Below are 16,060 nucleotides of genomic sequence, written 5' to 3' on the forward strand. Positions count from 1 at the left end.
ACCACACACCACCACACCTGGCAAACAGATGTATTGTGAAACTCCTTAGATTTGCCCTCCAAATGTTATTTTTTGATGAGGAATTTCTTTGCTCTCCAGTCTTATATTTAAATCAGAGTAGAAAGTAGCCAGAGTATTATTCTCTGAAAAATAGGACAATGGTTGTTCTAATATTTACAGAAGGTCATATGTATTCAGCATAAGACTGAGAAATCCAAGATGATACTTCTCTTCCTTTTTTTTTTTACAATTCTGCTTATTTTTTCTCTACCAACCTAATCACTGAATATATTAACATATTTGAAAAATAGATATATACTGCATATATTGTTTTCCAAAACCTGTTTTGAATTCCCAATGGAATACTCTTGATGTGTTTCCATGGCACTGATGCATGATTCACTATGGTTACCATAGCAATAAAATGTACAGTATCCTTTAGGGATATGAAAAACTATTTTTAATGCAACCAATATGATTGCTTTAAGGATTTATTTTATCTCTTAATTAAAATTATTGTACAAGGCTGAATTTGTATATGTATCCAGAACTGAGAATCGGAACAGAAAAGAAAAGCAGAATTTTTTATTAATTTTTCCTGTGTGTTATTCGATTAACAAGAAAAATGGAAGGATTAATAATATCAAATCAGTACTAACTGAAATCCAAAATTTTCCGTGTAAATGTTGTTTCAGGTGCTCCTTAGATGTTGATTTTCTACTTAGTTCCTTATATTGTATAGTTGTATACTTTTATAATCATGGGAAAGATAGCTGAGAGGAAGTGCCTGATAAAATAAGTGATCCCCAAAGACTTTTCTCAAACATACAGTGGAAAATATTTGCATAGATTCTAAAGAGCTAAAGCTACTGAAATCATGACCATACAAAATATAAAACAGCAGCAGAACCAACTCATTCCTTAGGACTACAATCCTAGGGAGAAAGTGACACTCAGCACAGAGGAACTAACCTCTTTCAAATAAAATTATTCTGTTAGTAGTCTTTGATCAGAAGTCCTTAAAACTGCACTATATTAATCAAAATATTTCTAGATTATGTTGAAGCTGTTGCAAACAGACAGTACGTATTACCATCTAGAGGCAATGGTTATTGGATTACTTATATTATGATTGTGGTGACCATATTCCTCGCCCTCTCTCCTGAAATAATAATGGAAATAATAATGGTGAAATATAAGAAATTGATGTAATTTAGCTACAAGATTTACTATAGCAAAGCATTTTTTAAAAAAAACCCGGAGTCTTTAATCCAATGTATATCAAGATGAAAAAAGGCTGTAAAGACTTTCAAATGTGGTCTAGAATTTATGGTACTATGAGAGAATGGATTGCTACAAGATTTAACTGTCACTTCTTTTGTGGTTTTTCTTGAAATTGTGATTGCTGAAAATTCGTAAAATAGTAGAAATTTATGTAGAAATTACACAAATATGAAACTTACCAACTTTTCCCTCTGAGGTTGGGGGGCGGGGCAATTATTTTGCATTGTTGCCTAATCAACTGCAGCCTTTTCCCTTTTCTAAAATGTAATGCAATACCTAGCCACTTTCATATTTTTAATTTTAATCTTGGCCTTTCATGCGATCCATGTTTTATTTCTTTCCTCTCCTGCTTAGTTCTGTCTAGACTTTTCTCCAGTTTATGAGTCCTCTCTCATAAAGGGAAGGAAAGAGTGCTGCTATCCTTCAGTGCAGTGAACCAATATTAGTGTAATGTAGGGATGAAGATGCTGGACCCCACTTCAAGTCCCTATTTAGACATATTACTTGCAGAGTGAATGTGAGCCCTGACTACTTCAGCCTAACATGTCATCATAGATTACTGTTATGCAGATAAAATAAAACCCCAATTTCCACTGCCTTGAGTTTTCAGAGAAAATGCAATGATTTAATTTAATAAGCAATCTATCCATCATTTGGTTCTCTCCCAAAAACATGCTCTTGTTTTTAATTTCATGGAAGAGTGTTTTCATCAGATTGTTATTCTGTACATGAATGTAACAGGTTGCTGAGGACCAGGATGGGTAATTTAGATGCAGGCAGTCCCTTGGGAAAGCATTAACAAACACATGCAAGCAAGATACTGGCTGTATACTCTCTTTGTTCCAGGATCAATGTATACCTGTATACAAAGGAAAAAAGCAGTGAATGCTTTCCTTTATATCCTAATAACTGTATGTAATACTACCAGCTCTTTTGTTGTCAGAGAACGGAGACAAATTAAAAAATGATGATGGACTTCTTTATTTTATTGACTAAAGTCTTAGTAACTATTGTTTTCGTGCTGTACATCACTTCAGCAGAGAGCGCAAGCAACACCTTTACAGGTGAGTTCTAATGGTACTACAGTAGTTTCATTTCAGGGATAATTTTAATTTAGAACCATAGATTTTGCTTGTCATATAATGCAGCTGGTCATTCATCCTGAGCCCCAATGTTAATCATGGATTTAATATTTCAAATATTTGGTGTCAGTGACTATACTTTCAAAATGATATTTTGTAAAGGAGATGTGAACATCTTTTGTCTCACATTCTTTCCCCTCTCTGAACTTGATGAGACTTTGTTTCATTTAAATTTGTATAGAATTTTAGGTAAACTATGTAAACCTTGGAGAAGATTGTCTTTAATGCTGCTGAAACATCTGTATATATCTTTTAGGAATCCCCCTTTTCTTTTAGCTAGGGGACATATCTAGAGTTTTGTGACCATGCTATAGGTATTCTCACAAAATGGCTGCCAAGATGAGTATTCCAGTTACCAATCACCAGTTTAACCAAAGTCAAACTGCTAAGCTTACTCTCAGCTATCTCTTTTAGCCTTCCAATGACCATTTAACACATCTTTTTGTTTTGTTTTGTTTTGTTTGTTGGGTTGGTGGACATGCTTTCAAACTGGCATTAAGCTATACTTCCTTTAATTATGTTTTGTTAATTGTGTATGTATAAACTAAATTTTGAAAATTGTTATGTTTCATTTTCTGAGATAGGCTGGAATATAGCCAGGAATTCTTGGCTATAAAAGTAATGTTGGAATAAAGATCATACTTGAGACTGATGTTTTGCTTTGAAGCATGCTACTATCCCATTTATTTATTTATTTATTTAAGTTAAAAGAACCTAACAAACAAACAAAATTAGGATGCCTACAGGTTGTCAAAGGATGCCGAAGGACATATCTCCTGATACATAAGAACCCTGTTTGGGATTCTGGATATAAAGTTTTGCCTATACAGTATGTAGTTTTAGAATCTTATTAGCACATTGTCACTTCATAGATCTGTCTGAGACAGCAGAATGAATAAAGCAATTCTGGCGGAGTGCTTTATTTTAAGGAGAAAAAAAATGAAAGAATGTGTTTTCTTTTCCTCCAATACTTGCATTGCTCATTTGCTATAAATTAATCTTCCCCAACTATTAGCATTCCAAGCCTCTCTTCCTAATTTGTTATATCAAGACAGGTGAAAAGAGGCTATGAGTTAGGGAGTTTTAGTTCTTTATTTTCAGCTTTAAAAGATTCTTTCTACTGGATGGTTTGACAGTGATAAGTTTTCTCCACTGTTTTTCTCCATTAATAACTCTATAAAAGGGACTGTGTAATGAAGTGCAAAATATTGCAAATAATCATTGAGGTTATATTTTATAATTATTCTGTTGAATCAATTATTTGGATTGCATTTGATTTTACTTTCTCAAATTTCATTCATGGATTCATATTATGGATCTCACTATTTTGGATATATATGAGGACTGGGGAATTCACCTTTCCTAAAAAACATCCATTGATTCCCAGATTTTTAAATAATAACCTTCTAACTCTCTCTCAGTCACCTCACTTCATAGGATTATTGTTGTGGGAAAACAGGAGGAGGAAGATGTCTTGGATATATTTACCACCTCGAGTTATCTCTAAAAATTATAAAGGCAGAATACCGATAGATAGATAGATAGATAGATAGATAGATAGATAGATAGATAGATAGATAGATAGATAAAGCTTTATTATAATAATGAAGAAAGATAAGCAGTTTTCACCCACAATATATTGTACACTGTATATGCAGTATATTTCAAAAGTAATTTAACAAACTTTTCACTGTTCAAGAAAAATCTTTAAATTGTTACTTGAGCAATATAATTTGCCACCAATGAATGTAAAATGTCAGTATTTTAAAGCCATAGTATTTGCCTGGATTATCAATGTCATAATAAAAGATAAGCTAGTAAAATGATAATTAGCCAATAATTATAAACCTTGTAAATATCCAATAAATTTCCAGTAATTGTAGTGGAAAATTCAGCTCATAATTGAAAGGCATTCACATCACATGCACCCACACCAAAGCACATTTTAAATTAGCTTAATGGCAAGCTAAGTCTTGTAACTAAGAGCTATACTGCTGAAAATGCTAATTTGTAAACACATTTTGTTTAGCAATTCTGCCCAGGGGAATAGTAGTTTTCTGAGAGCTGGGCCCTAACCTCTAAACTGTATCTTCAGTGCTTGGTTTTGTTGCTGGATCCTAATTGATGCCAGCAGGACTAGACTGCAATTATTGTTAACTTCAATATTTATTCAGAAGTAAAATATTTTTTTTGGAACAGATTTGCACTGAACCAAATTTGTTTTAAGAATGGCTTGAACAATGTGGCCTCCAATCAAAATAGACAGAATATCAGAGTATCAATAGTAAACAACAGGTAATAATAGAGAAGCCTAAATGATCTATCATGAAAGTTTTAGGTACAAGACATGCTGGCATCAAGAAGAATATGCCACGGAACTCTTTCACATGTGTGAAAACCATCCCAAAGATTCTCAATTGTGTGAAAAAAAAATCTTGATAAAATTATCTGCTTCAGGAGATTACCATATTCTGCTTAATGGCTGGGTCAGTTCTGGGTCTGCTTGGCTTGCTGTATAATAGGTATGTTATATGCTTATTTACTTTATTTTATGCTCCCCATTCCTGAAGGATCTGACTGGATTTTGGATAATTTGTTCTAACATTTGTCATTTGTTGACCAAACGTGATCTTGCATTCTTTCTTCTGGACCTTCAGACCATACTCAAAATCATCAAAATATTGATTGAAAGATTACATGCTATCAAACAAATGTCAACTCTTCGTGACCACTGAATGAATCTGTATCTAATATGGTCTTTCTGTTCTTCTAGTGTGTACTGTTTACCACTGCAGCTGCATCCTACCATCGTTCTGGTCTCCTTCCTTTTATTTTTCAGCATTGTGAATTTACAAGGATAACAAAATCTTATGTTAACAATAGTGAACTTGAATAACATTCAGTTGTTTCCAAGTAGTTTGGTGGAAAGGTACCTTCTATGCCACTAATTCCATTCTAATAGATCACTCTGCTTTCTTTATTTTAGAGAAAGGTATCTCTTTGCTTGGTTACCATTTATGCAATTATTCTGTGATAAAAAATGTGAGCAAAACAGTTGCGTATCAAAAATCATATGAGAAACAAACACCATGTGGATGGATTCCTTGGAGATTATGCACCACAACCTATTACAAAGAAGAGTACCATCCTATTATGGTCCAAGAAGCTGTGAATGTGACAGATTGTTGTGCTGGGTATGAACAAGTGGGTCTATATTGTTCTTTACGTAAGTATAAAACAATGGAAAGACTACGGCCTATGAATTGCAAAACCAACAATAATTGCAGTATAGGGTCAGCAAGTTAGGTCACTTGCCAATATCTGGATGACTTCTAGATAGCAGCAAATAAACTGACTTTTGTTTATTTATAGTGCTTATTCTTCTTTTTTTTCCCCATAAAGCAGATTTGGCAAATATGGTCCATATACAACAATAGCTAGCTGGCTGGCCAGCTGGCGGGCTGGCTGGCTTATTGATTGATTTGACTTGATTTGATTTCTATAGCTGCCCACCTCAGCAAACGATATATATTTTGGGTATTGAAATATAGAAAAAGTGTTTTTGGCTTACATACTTTTTCTCTTTAATCACATACCTTTCAGAGAGCCAGTTTGGTGCACTGGTTAAAGTTCTAGGCCAGGAGATAGAGTTCTAGTCCTCCCATAGGCATGAAGAACCAGCTGAGTAACTTTGGGCTATTTTCTCTCTCTCAGCCCAACTCACCTCACAGGTTTGTTGTGTGGAAAATAGAAGGAGTAAGGAGTATTAAATGGGTTATTTATAAAAGTAATTAATAATAAAATAATAAAGGAGAAAAGGAGTATTATATGAGTTATAACAATAATAAAGGCAGGATAAAAATATTTTAAAAATACAAATAATTTTCTATGCATTGAAGCAAATCCCTGATGTTCCTTAAAGTTGATGTATCTTGTGGAGAAACCCACTGAAGTCCAGGTTTGCTCTTTTATGGGTGGTCCTTTCCAGGAACAGTCTGATTAGGACATGAATTCATTTCAGTGAACCTTTCTAGTGGATTTTTTATTTCAAGTTTATAAGCATATGTTCAAAGGTCAAATGAATTTCCATATTTGACAAGCTGAATATGAAGTGACTTCCTTCCAATGTAAAAGAAAAATCTTTTTATGTCACCAATATTTATATGCTCAACAATTTTAAGACCCCTCCCTTCATTTTGACTTATTCATTTTAAATTATTTAGGAAAAGATAGTAAATTCCAGGCTAAACCAATCAATAAATAGAAGCTTCAAATAAGAGTTAACTCATGGAATCTTTGGAGATGTTTTTTAAAACAGCTTGCCAATTACCTTCCTAGGGCTGGTAGAGAGTGACTGGCTTTGTGGCTAACTCACACTCTCCTGGCTTCCAGCCCAGTGCTTTAATCACTACACCAGACTGGCTCTAATATCACATTGTCATTATTACTTAAATTCCTATATTATCTTAAATGCATTTTATGCATTCAGTATAAGAGTACTGTAGCTATTCTCTGAAGTGCACATAAACCTATATGCCATTTCTTCAGTTTCATGATAAAAAAGATAAGATTAAATAAATCTGTTTGAAATTAGGCATTATTTGCTAGTCCTTATTCATTTAAAAACCATTAGTTATAGTCTAAAATACATTCATTTAGGTAAATGACATAATATGCACTGAAGATTTCTCCTTTGATATATACAGTAACTAAGTCACAGAACAATATTTCTATTACTCTGATTATAGGCATGATGTTGGTCCTTTCTTTATCCTTTCAAAAATATTTATTAATAAAAGAAATGACTTCCATTGTGCACATGTGCTTGATCTTTCAAGACAGATCAACACTACTCAAAAAGTTATATTCTTTTTCCCTCTTTCAGTGCCAGAATCAGATTCTGCCTTGATTACTATTTTCAACTATTTCATATATTTTACAACTGGGAATTTTTACTCCAAATGTAATATACTGTATATTTTATAATATATGAAGGAGGAGATTGTATCATTGAGTTACTATATCATTGTATCATTGAGTTGAGTGCCTGACTAGCTGAAATACAATGTAAAGTACTATTCATCAACTTCTAATATTGCACATCCAATTTTAGTTTTTCTAGTCTGTGATATCCTTTTCTTTCCTTCTGTTTTGACATTTATTAAGTGTGCAACATTATGATTTCTCATTTTGTCTCTCTGATTATGCCCCATTTTTCTGGACCATAATATCCCATTGAGTTACAGAAGACAGTAGAAATTAGCACTCATGGAATTGTATTGACTAATAAGCCAGTATATATTGCTAACAAGCCAGTCCTAAATCAGAGAGTGAACACATATAATCACTGCATAATCAGTGAAAGATTATGAATTTAATTTGTGGCCTTTTCCTTTTAGTTCATATTTGGTAGATCTATAATACCTCGGATTTTAAAAGTTTAATATGTAATTTAGAAGAGAGAGCCAGTCTTATCTAGTTAAGGCACCAGTCAATTCTTGTCACATCCAACCATCTGTTGATCAGAAAAACAGACCCTGCATCTGTGGGAAGATATTAGGAAGGGGAAAAAAGTAATTTAGAATATTCATATATTTCAATTACATTGCTCACCAACATGTAGCCATGCCCATTTTCTTTAATTGCTACCAACATACTGTAGATTTGGAATTTTTCAGAATACATGTCAATGCTAATAGTAACTCTAGCAGTTCAGAATAGGCTAATGGTATTGTAAAACTGTAAAATCAAAATTTGTTAGATTAGGTAACCTATTCATGTGGTTCATATACTGTATATTAATAAGAAAAAACAGTTTCCTTGACCTTAAAACATTTCTACCCTATGACTATGGGTATTCCTGAGTAAATGTTACATATACTGGTAGTTTCATAGTGATCAAATAAAATTTCAGGAGAAAATGATTAGGGAGGTTTGGTAGAAGAGATATTCTGAATTATATTCTGATATTCTATAATAAACAGGCAAAATCATCTCCATCTGGAGAAAAACTCTTAGGGAAATAGCACCACTTGACTTATAATAGAGCATCTCAAGCTTGCCAAAGATAGATTTAACAAGGTAAACTTATCTTCAACTGCATACAGATATGGGCTGCCCTAATCAGATTAGAGGCTCTTCCTGCTCAGGAGAATTTGCAAATTATCTGGGGATATACAGATCTGTCTTATTTATTTCCCTAGTAAAGGTTAAAGCATTTTCCAGACCTCATAGTGCTAATATTTATGAATGGTATTATCTAGACATATTCTTTATCAACTTTTTCTTTTCATTATTTATTAATCAGTGGGCAGATTTAAAAGAGTGTGTAACTGAATGGCTCTTAATGTTTCCCTTGATATTAAAGTACTTATATCTGGATTCTAAATAATTAGAAATGAGAGGTGTTTTTAGAGCGCTTTAGATTTTCCCTAGATGCTGTCACTGGAGGATCTATTCTTGGATGCTATATTTATGTCTATATTGCACACCCAAAAGTCAATTTAAGTAGCAGATAATGGTCACTGAAGTGCACGTGCTTTGTTTTGTGTAAAATTAGGGGGAGCGTATTTAATACATGATGAATTATATAATTTAATCACTTAGATTTAACATTAAATAAATTAAATGGAATTAAAGTATTTTATGGAATGCTTTTCTCTTTCTTCCGATTACTAATTTTATTGATTAATTAACATATAGGAAAATATTCCCTGGCAAATTGTGATTGGCTGTGATTTACTGAGACAGAACCTCAAAACAGGTTTTACATTCATTGCAAATGGTTTCTAGCAAGCAACAAATGAATCAGCCACATAAAATGTGCACCAGCCGTTTACTGGCTTTCTGCATGCACTAGTTGTCATGGGAATATGAATCATACTGAGTTGTCCTTGTCTCATCTTAGCTTATCAGGCTACTTATGAATATTTCTCTTACAACAGCCATAACCTCTTAATCTGAAAACTTTTCAGAACATATGGCAGACCTGGCAAAGTTAAAAAAATAAATAATAAAATACAGTAAATAAAAGCTTTTGGAAAAAAGCAGCACCATAACAATTCTATTTCCATTATTATTACATGGTTTTCAGGGGACTTTTCCTTGAAGGAAGACATTGACAAGGTTAGGGGTCGCCAACCTTTTGGACCTCAGGGACCACCAAACTCATAATTTTAAATCGCATGGACCAGAGACCCTGGGAAAATCCCAAAAAAAGTCTGCTGGAAAATTCACCCCGTTTTCTTACCAATCAATTATTTTTTTATCTGGGATTGCAGGATACTGTCTCCAGCTCCGTTCTCAGGGGGAGAGAGGAAGAAAGAGAGACTTTTGGCTTCATGCAAGGAAAGCAGAAGAAGCAACAGAAGTCTTTCATTCTCTACCCCAAACTCTGTTAGAAATGAGTCTGTGTGAGACGTGTTGCGCTGGCACAGCCTCTTGGAGCAGGATGCCTTGCAGGGTCCCAAAGACTCATTTCTGGCGGAGTTTGGGGGACAGAAAGAAAGTCTTTTGCTGCTTTCCTTGTGTGCAGCCAAAAGCAGAAGAAGAAATAAACAGAAGCAGACTGGTGGCCAGGTCAGGTGTGTGGGGTGAGTGGAGCAAGTTCCCCCCCCTCCCCCCTTTCCCCCCTCCCCTCACTACCTTGTGTTTTCGCAATGCAAGTGACACAAACCTTGTGTTCCCATGGCCCATGTGGGCGGTGCAGCCTTGTGTTCCCATGCAGCCTGGATTAATTACTTTGGAGGGTGCTCTGCGGACCACCAAAATTTTCTCACGGACCACCAGTGGTCCCCGGCCCACTGGCTGGCAGACACTGGACTAGGTAATATTTTTCCAGGGATCTCTAAGAATTTATTTCACTCTGAATCCTATATTAATAAGAATTTGACAGTCTTTTCAGAAACATGCTAAAGTTTATGCTATAAACACTATACTAGGATTACAGTATTATTTGGCCATTGATATTTTTTGTTATCAATAACTGATATAAATGCATTAGCTCCCACTTATTTTGTATGATTGATTTAGCTTGAAGCCTATTGGTTTTGAATTAATGGAAGTTTTGTTAGATTATTTACGTAATGTTGCTTTGTGCTTTTTATCTTTCTATTTTAAGTATCCTTTATTTCTTACTTATTTTTAACAATCAAGAGATGAAAATCTTTGGCTTTCTGGATGGTACAGTACTGTAATTCCCAGGAGTCCAATTCAATATGACCAGAAGTGAGGGATGCTGGGAATTTTTATTCAGGAACAACTGGAGGGTCACATGTTTCCCCTCCCTGGGTGCAATTACCTTTGGTGGGAAAAGCATTACTTCAGTGTAATTAAATGCACTTCTAGAGCTGATTAAATGTAATGCTCATAACTATGCTAAGCATTCTAGTAGATGGATTCACACAAAATAGCATCTCTTGACATTGATATACTCTAGACGAAAGCAATCAATCCCGAAATGAGAGGGGAAAGTACTGTTTATTCACCATTAACATCAAGGGAATGACTGACATTTATATTTCTCTGATTAGAGTACTGGAATGCTGTTAGGTCTTGTTATCAGAGAGGTACAGATGTGAGAGGCTGGCTTTCATTTTCATCTGCTTAGCTGGCATATAAAGATTACTTGAATTGGAGGTAGATTTAGATTTCTGTATTGCTGGAAACCTTCGTCATCTAATTTTTGCACAAAATGTTGCTGGTGGCCTGCAAAGTTTCAGATCAAGTCAGATATTTTTTTACAGTTGAAATATAATTGCCATTATTTATTGCTCCTTTATATCATTTTTATTAAAATTAATTTCTGCATTAAACCAGGGAAATTGCATTAAAATAGTGGGACTGACCTTTGATATCAGCTCTTTCTTTCTACCATGCAACTAGCATCAGTCTAATCAGGACCCTCCAGTGACACTAGTTTGTCACTATGCCCTACCTTTTTATGGTGGTGAAATCATGTAAATCACCTTATAAAGTATTTATAATTTCACAGCAAATGCTTTCCAGTAGCTACTGTGGTGGCCACTCCCAGAGATATCCTAGAGCAGGAGTAAGGAACTACGGCCCTTTTATGGCTTGTGGACACCAAAATTCTGGAAGTTGAAATCCACAAGTCATATTGAATTCTGGGAGGTGAAGTCCACAATTCATATTGAATGCAAGTGCATAAGAGGTGTCATTTTCATGCCATAACAGTTTGTATGAGATACTACAACAGGGCTGTCAAACTCGCAGCCTGTGGGCTGGATACATCACGTGTTGGCCAAGCCATGCCCAGTTTAGTGAAGGGGGGGGAAGTCCTGATATGTCATGTGATGCCACCATGATGACGCAGGTTTGACACCCTGTACTACAATGAATCCCTTCCGTGGGCTATTTCATTGCCATCCTGACTCCATGAATTGGATGAAATTATAATAGTGATTATTATGAAAGGGTTGATAATACTTTCCACATTATAGAAAGCTGATTATATAATTATGAATTACCAGTAACAGTAATTCTATGTGTTGTTTGCAATCATGTAAAATAATATGATAAAATCTATAAAAATCCAGAATAATTCAGTATAAAATAAAAATCAACTGTATTTGAAAAAGGTACAGCCAAAAGAATCAAGCAGTACACATAGGCACTAATACTAGTAAACTATCAAAAGGATTAAAACAGCAATCATCTTTAAAAACCACTGGTGGTGCCAATAAATAAATAAGTTGATTGTCAAAATGAAAACAGGTCTGAAGTTTATCAGGCTTCTCTGGAGAAGGCCTTCTGTTATCATTTTAGAGACCTTTCCTCAGAGAGCCACCCTTCAAACCTCAAAATCAGTTTTCTTAGAAATGAGTCATAAAAAGTAAAGAACTAGAAATATACTGGGTAGGTACTAAGTTTCCAAATAGTGTACAGCTCTCTACTTCCATGAGTGAAAACCCGTGTTTCAAATTTTGTTCCAAAGTGAGCTGGAAGCTAGTGTGAAAAAGGACCAGCATAATTTATGTAAAGTGTCTGAAGCCAATTCAAAACTCTCTTGACTATCTTTTTCACCAGCAAAAGATTTGGTTTCCTCTTCAAGGCAGACTAGTACCCAAGTTAACAATGGTTTCAGGCATGGCATTCAACTTCAGATAAGGTTTATTACCCTAATCCAGAAATAGTTGCATCAAAGAGGCCAAGGGCTTCTGATATTGTATAATTAAAGGTCTAAATCCACATTTAGGTTTCTCAGTGGGGAATATAGATACTATCTGGACAGAGGTGTGGAAGAATGGACTTTATTCTTGCTCTCTCCCTGTCTTCATGTTTTGCCTTGACATTAGTCATGACTTAAGACAAGGTAACAACAATTAAAAAGAGAGGGAATTCTAGAATGTGTTTCCAATGGCTGACTATTGTCTCTGGGACTAGAACCCATTGAGTCAAGAATATTTTCTTCTCTGCTTCTTCAAAATTCCGTGGAAAAGAACTTTTGAATCTGATGTTCATAGGCATCAGTAAGGTTTGGTTCAAAATAAACTTAAAAGAAAATTCCATTGAGGATGGTTAGGTTCTACGATGTATCTAGAGAAACTAGAATCTTGGCCAGTGAGTGTACTTTTCTTTGTAAAATGTTCTGTTTTGTAGCCATAAACAGATCCAACGAGTTTGCTTCAAGACCTGGTGCCTGTCCCATGAAGATAGGGGAAGCATTAAAGAGTTCATGTGTGTCTGACATGGATTGTCCAGAATATAAAAAGTGCTGTAAGACATCCACGGGAGTCTATTGTTCAGATCCTGTTCCAGAAGGTATAGTAGTACAATAGTGTCATGCTACTTATTCTTTTCTTCTTTGGATATAGGGGAGTTGAGGCAGAGGATCTGATTTGTGGGTCTTTTCTTCTTAAGCAATCTTGATCTGATATTTTAGGTGTGTTTCAAAATTCTGTCAGGGTTTTCACACAAAAGAGATCAATTATTATGTAGAATATATGAGTCTCATACATAATTCTGATTGGTTGGTTAAATGCATATATTGTCACACTTTGTGAGTCTCAGCAGTTAATCAAGACCACCGAAAATGAGAAGTACATTATGTTAGTTCAGCACCTATGCACTAATGTAAAGTTCTGACTACCACCTGATTGTTTTTTCTTTCCATTTCTAGAACGAACAGTGACAAAATACTGGTATAATGTGTCAGTCCTTGTGAAAACAGATTTCAGTGAATTATACAAAGTGGATCCAAGACTTCTGAATCATTCACGTCTTTTGCACTCTATGGTATGAATCAACAGAATAGTAATATATAAACTGTACTGTATATTTCTGTTGATATAAAAAAGCCCAGCCTATACTCGAATGCCACCTACTGGGCAAAGAAATTATAGAATATACAGTTCCTCTTACATTTCAGATAAACCCCTTTTTCTGATGCGTTTACTGGCAAAACATTGCTTGAACATGAAAATGTTCTTAAAATGAATAATGTTAAATTTTTATTAAATATTATTTAAAATGGTTTAAAATATATTTCAATGTAATTAAAATAAATTATAAAATTCTGACTAAAATAACGCCTCTTTAATAGAATTATCATGTGTTAAGTTAATACTGAAACGTTTTTAAAGTGTTAGAAAGGATCTAATTTTGATTGCATTGTTTTTCATTTTATAAATAGAATTTAAAGAAAAAAATACTTGTCTACAATGTATTTTATAACATTTAAGAAGAGTTCCTCTCTTTTCCAGATTACTGGAGCACTGTGGCCAATGGACATCTCTGTGTATCATATCCAGACAACCAAGTCAGAAACTTATGCAGAGACATTAGTGTCTCATGTCCTGGTTGGACTGCAGCAACTGGTTCCATTGGTCAATATTTCTTCTTTGCTGAAGAAAATTGTGATCAGAGTATATGAAGTTATTGACGTTGTTGTACAAGGTTATTATTACAGATATATTTGACTGAAGAGCAGCTCTATAAAATAGAGAGATTTTTAAAATTTCTGTTTTTACTTTATGTTTGGATTTTCAGGATTAGAAAACAGGATATCTAGTGTGACAAGCCATTTTCTAGGGTGTGAGGAGGGGGGCTTTCAGAAAAGAGTAAATCTCTTGTATACATTATGTGAATCTCAAGTACAGTTTGTCATATATGATAACCTGAAAGCTGAAGATCACAATACAAATCTATCTTTTGCCACAGCATTTAGCTACATGGAGTAAACATTCACATCAAGTCCTTAATATAATGATTGCTTTCACTTCAGTGCAATCACAGAGTTAAATCAGCATCTACACTTAAGGCCTAGTTTTACTTATTCTTTAATCTGGGGGAAAATGTAGGAAAAAAAACCCCAAAGCTTGTATAACGACTAATCTAAAACTTATTTCAGCAAATGCAATTATTAAGCTGTAGACATGCAATCTACCGGCTAGGCCGTCTTTTCGGGGGTGACTTAATTTCCCCCCCCTGCATACTCGGGTGAGTGTGCAGTGACAGCTTGGATGTTGACCTTGGCGTTGGTGGGGCACTTCTGCCACTGTTGCTTTTCCTTCTCCCTTGCTGCCGCAGCATTTAGAGCAACGCCGCGGCATTTTGGCACAGCCAGGTGCGGCCAGCCAGGGCTCCTCTCTGCAGCTGGAGCCCAGCGGAGACACTCGGCTTCAGGTGCTCCTGTCGCTGCCTTCCCTTTGCCTTCGAAGGTAAAGCCAATTATTTTAAAAATGACGCCCTACTACAACAAAGACTCCCCTGCCTGAGAGGGCAGCCCAACCCCACGTAGGGAGGCGAATCTCCCGGGGCCGTAGAGCAGGATCGGCCCACCTCAGGAGAAGCGCCCAGCTGCCATCCCTGCCTGGCGCCGGGCAGAATGTGAAGACCTTTGCCTGGGGTGCCCAGCACAGCTTACAGGCGGGCCATCTTTCCTGGCAGCAGAGCTCTCACCAAGGCAGCGAGCGCCTCCCCGCTGGACCCTCTCGCCAAGGCAGCGAGCGCCTCCCTGCTGGACCCTCTCACCAAGGCAGTGAGCACCTCCCCGCTGGACCCTCTGCTCATCCCACCAGGGCTGGGCAGAGCCAGGAAAGCAAGCCGCAGGTGCGCGCCCGCCTGCCAAGCAAAAGAGCCAGGCCGACCTGAGCTTGGCTTCCTTCCCAAGTCCCTCCAGAGTGAACCCGAAGGGGCCAGCGGGAGAGGCTTCCCGAGGCAGTGATAGCACCCACCCGTCCACGGACAGGGAGGCGAGGTGATGGCAGTGCTGCCGGCGGAGAGAGCCCAAAGCCGCCCGTCCTTTCCACCCCTCGCCCAGCCTGTCCCCCTCCCCACGCATCTTCAAATGCGCCGGCAGCTCAAAACACTTCAGCGGAACGGACATCAGGCAGAGGCGCTGACTCAGTGGGGCTCAGCTCAGAGGAGGACGCAGCGCAGGCTGTCGCCTTGCCTCCCTGTCCACGGATGGGTGGGTGCTATCACTACCTCGGGCAGCCTCACCTGGTGGCCCCTTCAGGTTCGGGCTGGAGGGACTTGGGAAGGAAGCCAAGCTTGGGTCGACCTGGCTTTTTTGCTTGGCAGGCGGGCGCGCACCTGCGGCTTGCTTTCCTGGCTCTGCCCAGCCCGCATGGCTCTGGTGCGGCCCTGACGGGATGAGCAGAGGGTCCAGT

General features: G+C 36.7%; 1 protein-coding gene across 1 annotated transcript in view; it reads left to right on the top strand.

Annotated features, from left to right (window-relative positions):
- The first annotated feature begins 1,509 nt into the window (after positions 1–1,509).
- Positions 1,510–16,060, top strand: part of UMODL1 (uromodulin like 1) — a 54,883-nt gene continuing 40,332 nt past the window's right edge. The window contains exons 1-5 of the mRNA XM_087937659.1: positions 1,510–2,348; positions 5,413–5,652; positions 13,047–13,208; positions 13,567–13,682; positions 14,150–14,342. Of these exons, the coding sequence (XP_087793785.1) occupies positions 2,249–2,348; positions 5,413–5,652; positions 13,047–13,208; positions 13,567–13,682; positions 14,150–14,342 (811 nt within the window). The 5' untranslated portion in view covers positions 1,510–2,248. The remainder of the gene's footprint in view (positions 2,349–5,412; positions 5,653–13,046; positions 13,209–13,566; positions 13,683–14,149; positions 14,343–16,060) is intronic.

The sequence above is a fragment of the Pseudonaja textilis genome, chromosome 7 (assembly GCF_049901715.1).
Source record: "Pseudonaja textilis isolate UNSWEBS1 chromosome 7, rPseTex1.2, whole genome shotgun sequence".
In the NCBI taxonomy this organism is placed as follows: domain Eukaryota; kingdom Metazoa; phylum Chordata; class Lepidosauria; order Squamata; family Elapidae; genus Pseudonaja; species Pseudonaja textilis.